Source organism: Apteryx rowi, unplaced genomic scaffold, assembly GCF_003343035.1.
Source record: "Apteryx rowi isolate R43461 unplaced genomic scaffold, aptRow1 scaffold_1433, whole genome shotgun sequence".
NCBI classification, from domain to species: domain Eukaryota; kingdom Metazoa; phylum Chordata; class Aves; order Apterygiformes; family Apterygidae; genus Apteryx; species Apteryx rowi.
The window spans coordinates 35,050-45,459 of record NW_020447679.1 but is presented as its reverse complement, the minus strand read 5'-3'; the positions used below and the strand labels follow the sequence as shown (position 1 = coordinate 45,459).

Genomic DNA, 10,410 nt, shown 5'->3' with positions numbered 1-10,410 from the left:
CGATTGGGTTGGGTGAGCCTCACTGGGTTGCCGACTCTTGTTGGGTTGGCCGACCTTCGTTGTGTTGGGCAACCCTTGTCTTGTTCATTCCTGTTGGGTTGAGCATCTCCTATCGGGTAGGCCACTGGTGGATGGCCAACCACCGTTGAGTTGGGCAACCATCATTGGCTGGTTACCCTTGCTGGATTGACCAGCTCCCACTGGGGTTAGCCAATCATCGTTGGGTTGGCTGATCCTTGTTAGGTTGGGTGACCCTTGTTGAGTTGGGTGACCCTTGTTGAGTTGGCCAACTGCTGTCAGGTTGTTCATTCCCGTTGGGCTGGACATCTTCTATTGGGTCGGCCATCCCCATGACCATCGCTGAGCTGGGGAACCACCATTGCTTGGTTACCCTTGCTGGCTTGACCAACTCCCATTGGGTTGGAGGACTCATCCGCCAGTGTCCCGTGTTCCTCAGTGCCATCGCAAGGCCAGGCCACTTGTAGTCACGTGTCTTGGTGCTTGTGAGACCGGGGTAGAAGAGCACAAGGGAACGAAACAGGGGTTTTGTCTTAAAATAAAACCAACTTCTCCTCCTGCAAAGTCATAAATTTGGGGGCTGGTGGGAGGGATCTGACCTCAAAACGAAGCCCGGGGCCGTGAATGGAAGCTGGGTCTGTGGACAACCCTGGAGGAGAAGCGACGTCTGGGATTTGTCTTGAAATCCGAGTCTAATCTCGGCGGGGGGAAGGTTGAAAGGACGAAATTTCCCACCGTACATCACAACGCTTTAATTTCTCGTGCCTTCCCACCCACCCGCTCAGTGGCGTCGCCAGGTGACACCGGCTCTGCCCGTGACCTTGCCACAGCCCGCGTTCTCCCAGCGTCCTGCCCCGGCGAGAAGTGGGAGCCGTGGCAGCACGGATGTGGCCCTCCAACCTTCCCTGGCCGCTCGGAGGTTGCTGGARCGTCACTTGTTCTCCCTCATGGTGTCCTCGATCCACTGGGCGAATCTGCAGATCTTGGTGTAGACTCCGGGTTTCCTGGGCTGCCCGCATTTCTCCATGCCCCAGGACACGATGCCTTGGAGGGTCCCGTTGCAAACCAGAGGTCCCCCGGAGTCGCCCTGGGGAAAGAGGTGATGTGAACTGGCCGCCCCTCTGTTGGGTCAGCCAGCTCCCCGTGGGTTGGCCCACCATCGTTGGGTTGGGTGACCTCTCTGGGTTGGCCAACCATCATCGGGGTTGGTCTCCTCCAGTTGGGTTGGCCTCCTCTTGCTGGATCGATAAACCGCGACTGGGTTCAATCCCTCCCATTGGGCTGTCCAACCATCATTGAGTTGGCCCAAATCGCTGAGCTGGGTGACCTCATGGGATCGACCAACTCCCATTGGTCAGCTAATGCTCGGCGGCTTGTTGAACCATCACTATGTTGGCCGACCACCTCACTGCGTTGTCCAACCACCGTTGAGTTGGCCAGCTACAACCAGATTGGTCAACCCTTGTTGGGTTGATGAATCATCACGACGTTGGCCAACCCCCGCTTTGGGTTGTCCAGCTCCCGTTGGGTTGTCCAACCACCGTTGAGTTGGCCAGCTACAACCAGATTGGTCAACCCTTGTTGGGTTGATAAATCATCACGATGTTGGCCAACCCCTGCTTTGGGTTGTCCAGCTCCCGTTGGGTTGTCCAGCCACCATTGAGTTGGCCAGCTACAACCAGATTGGCCAACCCTTGTTGGGTTGATAAATCATCACGACGTTGGTCAACCCCTGCTTTGGGTTGTCCAGCTCCTGTTGGGTTGTCCAACCACTGTTGAGTTGGCCAGCTACAACCGGATTGGCCAACCCTTGTTCAACCACCCTTGGGCCGGCCAACGGGGAAGACCGTAGACCCCCTTGTGGTGGCCGGGGGGACGCGTCCCCTTCTGCCACCGGGGTCCACCTTGGAGACAGCCCCCGGGGACAAGCTGGCGGTGCCCGTGGGGGATATTTTGGCCGTACCTGGCAGGAGTCCCTACCGCCGCTGAGGCTCCCGGCGCAAACCATGTTCTCGGTGATGTAGCCGGGATATAACTGCTGACACGTGGCTGTCGAGAAGATGGTGACGGTGACGCACTGCAAGACGTCCGGGTAAGTGACTGAGACGGGAAACGGAGATGGGGACGGGGGACAGAGGAAGAAAGAAACCAGAGCAATCGACCCGGGAACCGGCAGAAATTCACCCCCCCCTCCAAAACTCCCCGCGCCGACTCCCGTCCCGCGAGCCGGGAGCTTCATCTCACCCGGCAACTCATCTGGAGATGTTTCTCCAGCTTGGTTTGGGGAGAAAATGCACGTTTTGGGGGTTTTCCCAAGCTCCTGGCTGCAAAGCCTGCRGGAAGACGTCCCGTGGTGGGAAAAGGCATCTTCCGGGGGCATTTCTGATGTGGAAGAGGGAAAACCCATCAATAGGGCTTTTTCTGCCCTAAAAAGGTCTCGTTTGAAACCAAAAAAAAAAGGCAGCGGTTATAGTTATGCCTCATCCGGGCCGGCCCGTCTCCTTCCACCGTGACCTTCCCGTGCAATTTGGCATCTTCTCTTTCCTTGTCCTCGTTAATCTTAACGTATTTTGTGTCGCTTGACGTCATTTTTTTTTTTTTAAGACTGTTCATTTCCGGGTTTTCTGCTTTAATTTTATCTCCTGAGCTCGTTTTCCTTCGTTCAATTTATCTTCGCGCCTTTAAATCGGCTTTTATTTTATCGGCTTTCCCCCTTCTTTTGCCTTATCTAATTTCGCTTCTTGCCAGCCGATATTATTCGATTCTGTTCATTCCTCATTTTATCTGGTAGTAAATGTCTAGAATTTTGGATATTTTTAGGTTATTCCTTTTCTTTTTTTTTTTTGAAAAATTTGGTGGAGTTTTGCTGTAAGTTAACCTGATTTCGTGTTATTTCTTCCCCCCTTTTCTGCCTCTTCTGCCCTGTTTTGTTCCCTGTCTCAGGATAGGGACCCAGGAGTCCGGGAGAGGACCCAGGTGTCCAGGAGAGGACCCAGGCATCCATGAAGGACCCAGATGTCCAGGAGCAGATCCAGACATCCACAAGAGGGCTCAGATGTCTAGGAGAGGACCCAGGTATCTAGGAGTGGACTCAGGTGTCCAGAAGATGACCCAGGTGTCCAGGAGAGGACCCAGGTATCTGGGCATGGACCCAGGTGTCTAGGAGGGACCCAGGTGTCCAGGAGGGACCCAGGTATCTGGGCATGGACTCAGGTGTCCAGAAGAGGACCCAGGTGCCCAGGAGTGGACCCAGGCATCTGGGAATGGACCGAAGCATCCGGGAGGGGCCCGCAGAGCACTGGGTACCTTCCGGGGAGGAGGTGGCCCCCCATCCCGAGGTGACACAGGAGGCGCCGGGCTGCGGGGGGCAGGTGGCCAAAGGGATGGGCTGGACCCTGTCGGTGACGGTGACGGGCGTCACGAGCTTCAGCATCATGATGTCGTTGTTCTTGGTGGTGGGGTCGTAGTCGGGGTGCGGCACCGACTTCAGCACCCGCTTCAGCTGCTCGCTCGACTCCCGGGCGAAGAGGCTGTGCTTGCCCAGGCGGATGCTGGTGATCCTGGGGGACACGCGGGGGACATGGACGTGGGACTCGGAGCCTGGGACACGGTCCTGGTGCTTGAGGGACACAGCGCACGTGGCCAGGACATGGAGGACGTGGTCCGCATATGGGACACAGAGACCATGGTGCAGCCATGGTGCACGTGGGACACGGCACGGCCAGGACATGTGTGACACCAAGATCATGGTGCATCACAGGGTGGATCGTGTGTGGGACAAGGCATGGCCAGGACACATGTGACACTGAGACCGTGGTGCACACATGGGATGGAGCACGTGTGGGACACAACATGGCCAGGACACATGTGATGCTAAGACGATGGTGCATGCGTGGGGTGGATCATGTGTGGGACATGACATGGCCAGGACATGTGTGACACTGAGAACATGATGGATGCATGGAATGGAGCATGTGTGGGACACAACATGGCCAGGACATGTGTGACACCGAGACCATGGTGCACACATGGGATGGAGCATGCACATGCACGGGATGCCTCCGCCCCGCAGGAAGCGTGCCGGCACCTGGCACCCGCGCGGCGCCCGCGATGGCGCCCTGCCTTACCCCGGCGTGGTGCAGTGGGCCGCCGTCACCACCCACTGCTTGGCCACGAGGACGCCGCCGCAGTAGAGCTTGTACATGTCGAGGATGGCCACCTGCCATGGCTGCGAGTGGGCCTTGCAGTCCATGCCGCCCACCACGCGCGTGAGGTCCGCCGCCGAGCACGCTGCCGAGGAAGCGGGGGGGAGGGGGGGGTCAGCGCCGGCACACGCGCGTGCGCGCCGCCGGCCGGGCCCGGTGCCCACGCACTCACCCACGGATGCCACCAAGACCAGGGCTCCCAGCAGCTCCGCGGTGCCCCACGGCCGAGGGGCCGCCGTGGCTCGCGCCTCCATCGCCGTGGCCGCTGCAGGACACACGTGTTAGTGCCGGGATGGGACTTTGACCCTTCCCGGCTTCACACGGACCTCCATTCCCCCCCGCCACGCTTCAGGAAAAGGTGCTGTGCGTTTCATGGGGCATTACGGTAGCGCTGCACATTTTGGGAAGCATTACGGTAGCACTGCACGTTTTGGGGGAGCATTACGGTAGTGCTGCACATTTTGGGGGGCATTATGGTAATGTTGCACATTTTGGGGGGCATTACGGTAACGTTGCACATTTTGRGGGGCATTACGGTAGCGCTGCACGTTTCGCAGGGCATTATGGTAGCACTGTGCGTTTTAGGGGGCATTACGGTAGCAGTGCGCATGAGGGGGGAGCATTATGGTAGCAGTGCACGTTTCTCATGGCGTTACGGCGGCACTGCSTGACTTGTAGGGGCATTGCGGTAGCGCTGCGCGGTTTTTCAGAGTGTTACGGTAGCGCTGCGCCTTTCTCAGGGCGTTACGGTAGCACTGCATGTTTCTTAGGGCATTACGGTCCCGCTGGACGTTTTGGGGGGGCATTACGGTATCTCTGCGCGTTTCTCAGGGCATTACGGTATCTCTGCGCGTTTCTCAGGGCATTACGGTAGCGCTGCGCGTTTCTCGGGACGTTACGGTAGCGCAGCCACCCCGGGGGGGGGAGGGGGGGGCCTTCAGTGTCCCCTCGGCCCCGGCGGCGCTCGGAGCTGCACAATTCGCCCCGTCATCGTGCTTTTGCAACGGCGACATCATTATCCCGAGCGCCACGGCCRCAATCAACACAGTCATCGTTAATGAGGCGCCTAATTACGGGCCCCACCAACTCCTCCGCCTCCCCCTCCTTGTCTCGGGGCGGTTGACCTCCCAGCACCCCGCGCTGCCCTTGGACGCCTCCCTCGGGTCGAGGACACGGGTTGCGGCCCCCCCCTCCCCGTCCCCCCCCCGTGGATGTGGGTCACGGTTCCCCACAGATGTGGGTTGGAGCCGCCCGTGGAGGTGGGTCATTGCTCCTTGTGGACGTGGATCGTGGTGCCCCGTGGTTGTGGGTCATGGCTCCCCATGGCCATGGTTTGGGGCCACCCATGGACACGGGTCATTGCTCCTCRTGGATGTGGGTGGTGGGCCCCATGGACGTGGGTCACGGTCCCCTGTGGAGAGGCTGGATGGGGCTGGGGGCCGGGGAAGGGGGGACGAGGATGGAGGGATGGAGGGAGAGCTGGGATGGAGGGATGGATGGATGGAGGATGGGGAAGGAGGGATGGAGCAAGCCCGGAGAAAGAGGGATGGATGGAGAGAGGGGAAGGCGGGATGGAGGGACAGATTGAGCCTGGAGAAGGAAGGATAGGTGGAGTACGGGGATGGAGGAATGGAACAAGCCTAGAGAAGGATGGACAGAAGGAGAGCGGGGAAGGCGGGATGGAGGAACAAAGCGAGCATGAAGTATGGATGGAGCAAGCATAGAGGAAGGATGGATGGAGGGTAAGGAAGGAAGGACGGAGCAAGCTCAGAGAAGGAATGGATGAAGAGTGGAGATGGAGGGACAGAGCAAGCCTGGAGAAGGAGGAATGGATGGAGAGTGGAGATGGAGGGACGGAGCAAGCTCGGAGAAGAAGGGATGGATAAAGAGTGGAGCTAGAGAGACAGAGCAAGCTCAGAGAAGAAGGGATGGATGGAGAGCAGGAAAGGAGGGATGACGGGATGGAGCAAGCCCAGAGAAGGAGGAATGGATGGAGCATGGAGATGGAGGGATGGAGGAAGCCCAAAGAAGGAGGAACAGATGGAGCGTTGAGATGGAGGGATGGAGGAAGCCCAGAGAAGGAGGAACAGATGGAGCGTGGAGATGGAGGGATGGAGCAAGCCCCGGAGAAGGACGGATGGAGAGATGGCATGAGCATGGAGGAAGGAGGACTGGATCCCCCACCCCCTTCCCGGCAAACCTCTCCGCAGGTCCCCGCGCCGCCCCTCGGGCCGAACAACCCCTCCGCAGAGCCGGGGCCGCCGGCGGGGATTCCCTGCCCAGCCGAGGGCTCCTGCTGCCTCGCCGACGTCCCGACCCGGATGTCTCCGTGTCCCCCCCACCCAGGGGGGGGTGGAAAAAAAAACAACAACACCCAAACCAACCCCAAAACCCCCCAAAAAACAACAATATTGTCCCAACCGGCCCCGAAGTGTCTCCTCCCGCCGCCGCGAGAGCTCCGCGCCCGGCCCTCCCACGTGAGCTCCGGCGGTTTTATAATGGCGTCGGCRCCCGACCCGGCTCGTCCCGCCCCGGGGCTGAGCCGGATGCGTCGGATGGGCGCGAAGACGCCTCGACGCCTCCTTCCTTAATCCCTCGGCGCTTCCTCGGCGCCGCCTCGCCCGGGTTCCCTTGCTTCACGGCCGGGCGCTTGCCGATTGGCCGGCTGCTTTCGGTCCCTCGGGGTGGTTGGTTGGCTTCCGGCGACCTGGAAATGCTGATTGGTCAGTTGGCTTTGGGGAAGAAACGTGGTGTTGGATGGTGGCTTCGGAAATTGGTGCGTGCTGATTGGCCGGCTGGCGCCGGAGGCAAGGAAATGCTGGTTGGCCAAGCCGCTCCGGACACGGAAGGATTGGCCAACGGCTTTGGAGGCGACCGTGTGACATCGGCCGGTGACTTTGGAGACCAACAGGAGATGATTGGCCAATGACTTTGGAGACTGGTGCGCACGGATGGGCCAGCTGGCTTTGGAGACCTGCCCACACCGATCGGCTGGTGGCTTTGGAGACCGGCACGTGGGATTAGCCGGCCGGCTTTGCGAGGCAGCAAGTCCCGTTGGCCAACCAGCGCTGGAGACCAGCACGTGCTAGTTGGCCAGCTGGCTTGGAGACCAGCCCACGCTGATTGGCCAATTGGCTTTGGAGACCAGCCCACGCTGGTTGGCCAGTTGGCTTTGGACACCAGCATGTGCTGATTGGCCAGCTGGCCTTGAAGACCAGCCCATGCTGGTTGGCCAGCTGGTTTGGAGACCAGCACGTGCTCATTGGCCAGCTGGCTTGGAGACCAGCATGCGCTGATTGGCCAGTTGCTTCTGGAGACCAGCCAATGCCGATTGGCCAGCTGGTTTGGAGACCAGCCCATGCCGATTGGCCAGTTGCCTTTGGAGACCAGCCCATGCCGATTGGCCAGCTGGTTTGGAGACCAGCCCATGCCAATTGGCCAGCTGGTTTGGAGACCAGCCCATGCTGGTTGGCCAGCTGGCTTTGGAGACCAGCATGTACTGATTGGCCAATCATTTTTGGAGACCAGAGCAGAAGGAGGTCCAAGCTCTCCTGCACCTTGGTGGCCCACCCGTGGTCAACGCACCCACCACACACCTCCCCGCCCGCGCGCGCACGTGCGTAAACCCAACCGCTCGACGGTGATGGACACGCGCGCACCAGAGGGTGCTGTTGCCCCGCGCCGCCGGCACGAGGGGAGGAGGGCGGGGCTCCGGGAGGGGGGAGGGGCGTGGCCAGCGAGGAGGCGGGGCTCGCCCCACCCCGGGTGCAAATGTGGAGCGACCCCGGGCGGGCGGCGTAAACAGGGCGGCGCGGCTTCGCGGGTGGAGCCGCGCGCCGCAGGCTTGGCCCGACTGGTTCTCTCGGTGGGGGGCCTCGTTAGCGGCCGCCTCGTTAGCYGGCTCTTAATTGGCGCCAATTAGCGCACCCACGCGCTCCCAGGAGGCGCGGAGGAGCCGGCTCCCTGCTTTACTCCTGGTTTACGCCACCTGCGATAACCCCGGCACGGGGGGGAGCCGAGCGCCGACGTGGCCGTGGCGCGTTGGAGACGTGGCCATCACCGGCCGTGGCGTGTTGGAGATGTGGCCATCACCGGCCGTGGTGTGTCCCTGGGGTGGCATCAGGGGGAAGGGGACACGTGTGGCCATGGGGCGCAGGCTGTGGTCTCCGGAGAGGGACATGTGTGGTGGGGTGTCTCAGCCAGGGCCACCAGGATGGGTGTATGTGGTTGGGGGTTGCCAGCTGCGGCCACCAGAGCTGGACACGTGTGGCCACAGGTTGTCGGCCATGGCCACCAGACTGGCCACGCATGGTCGTGTGTCCAGAGCTGGACACGTGGATCTTCCACTGCTGGACRTGTGTGGCCATGGGTTGCCAGTTGTGGCTTCCAGAGCTGGACACGTGTCCTCCACAGCTGGGCACGTATGTCTTCCAGCACCGGACACGTGTGGCCATGGGTTGACAGCTGTTGCCACCAGACTAGCCAGATGTGGTTATGGGTCCAGACCTGGACATGTGTGGCTGGGGTTTGCTAGCYGTGGTCACCGAGTGGGACACATCCAGTTGCAGGTTGCAAGCCATGACCACCAGCGCTGGACATGTGTGTCTTCCCGATCTGGACACGTGTCTTCCAGAGCTGAACACACGGTGTGGCCACCAGTGCCRGACACACGTAGCCATGAGTTGCCTGCCATGGCCACCAGCCCCAACCCGTGGCCGCCATCCCCAAAACCGGGACGATCCCCCGCAACGCTTCCGGTGGCCGCGGGTGCCCATGGTGGATCCACGGGACGGTGTGAGGTGGCCRCGTTACACAGGGCTTTATTCCAGGAGCTCATTCCCCGGCGCGTGGGGAGGGTGGTGGGACGGGAGATGGTGGGGATGAAAACTGGGGGAGACACGGGGATGGGGATGGGGACGGTGGGGACGGGGGCCTCTTTGGTGGTGCTCACACGTGACTGTTCCTCTTGATGGTCTCCTGGATCCAGGCGGTGAACTCGCAGACCCGGGTGTAGACGCCCGGCTTGCCCCGCCGCCCGCACACCTGCATGCCCCACGACACGATGCCCTGCAGCTCCTCCCGGCACACCAGCGGCCCCCCCGAGTCACCCTGCGGGGGAGAGAGAGGCCCTCCCCGGTGAGACCTATAGCATCCGAGAGGTCCCTATAGCACCCACGCGGTCCTTAGAGCATCTAGAAGGTCCTTAGAGCACCCAGGAGGTTCCTAGAGCACCCAAGAGGTTCCTAGAGCACCTAGGTGGTCCCTAGAGCGCCCTGGGGTCTCTATGGCACCCAGGCATCAGTATGGTGCCTCCAAGAGGTCCCTATAGCACTCAGGTGGTCCTTATAGCATCCAGAAGGTCTTTAAAGCACCCAGGAGGTTCCTAGAGCATCTGGGAGGTCCTTAGAGCACCCAGGTGGTCCCTAGAGCACCCTGGGGTCTCTATGGCACCCAGGCATTGGTATGGTGCCTGGAGGGTCCCTATAGCACTCAGAGGTCCCTATAGCACCCGGGAGGTTTCTACAGCACACTGGGGTCCCTATAGCACCCAGGTGGTCCCTAGAGCATCCAGAAGGTCCTTACAGCACCTGGGAGGTTCCTAGAGCACCCAGGTGGTCCCTAGAGCACCCTGGCTTCTCTATGGTGCTCAGGCATCAGTATGGTGCCTCCAAGAGGTCCCTATAGCACCCCGGTGGTCCCTATAGCACCTGGGAGGTCCCTAGAGCACTCTGGGGTCTCTATAGCACCAAGGCCTCCCTATAGCACCCGGGAGGTTCCTGTAGCACCCTGGGGTCTCTATAGTACCCAGGCCTCCCTATAGTGCCCAGAAGATTCCTATAGCACCCAGAAACCCCTATAGCACCTAGGCACTGGTACGGTGCCTGGGAATTGCTATAGCACCCAGGGGTCCCTATAGCACCCAGCAGTTCCTCTAGCACCTTGGTGGTCACTAGAGTGACTAGGGGTCCCTATAGCTCCCAGGGGTCCATATGGCACCCAGACCTCCCTATAGCACCTAGGGGGGTCCTTATAACGCCTAGTGGTCCCTATATAACACCCAGGGTCTGTATGTTGCCTAGTGGTCCCTGTAGCACTCAGGGGGTCCCTATAGCACCCAGGAGGTCTCTATAGCCCCTGGGGGTCCTTATAGCATCCAGGGCGGGTCTCTATAGCACCCAGGGGTCTG

At 60.5% G+C, this 10,410-nt stretch overlaps 1 protein-coding gene across 1 annotated transcript in view; it reads right to left on the bottom strand.

The window, feature by feature from the left end:
- Positions 1 to 949: 949 nt before the first annotated feature.
- Positions 950 to 10,410, bottom strand: part of LOC112962209 (kallikrein-14-like) — a 14,096-nt gene continuing 4,635 nt past the window's right edge. Inside the window, exons 3-8 of the mRNA XM_026058179.1 lie at positions 9,177 to 9,332; positions 4,729 to 4,795; positions 4,146 to 4,308; positions 3,325 to 3,578; positions 1,982 to 2,118; positions 950 to 1,105 (exon numbers count right to left, since the gene is read on the bottom strand). Of these exons, the coding sequence (XP_025913964.1) occupies positions 950 to 1,105; positions 1,982 to 2,118; positions 3,325 to 3,578; positions 4,146 to 4,308; positions 4,729 to 4,795; positions 9,177 to 9,332 (933 nt within the window). The remainder of the gene's footprint in view (positions 1,106 to 1,981; positions 2,119 to 3,324; positions 3,579 to 4,145; positions 4,309 to 4,728; positions 4,796 to 9,176; positions 9,333 to 10,410) is intronic.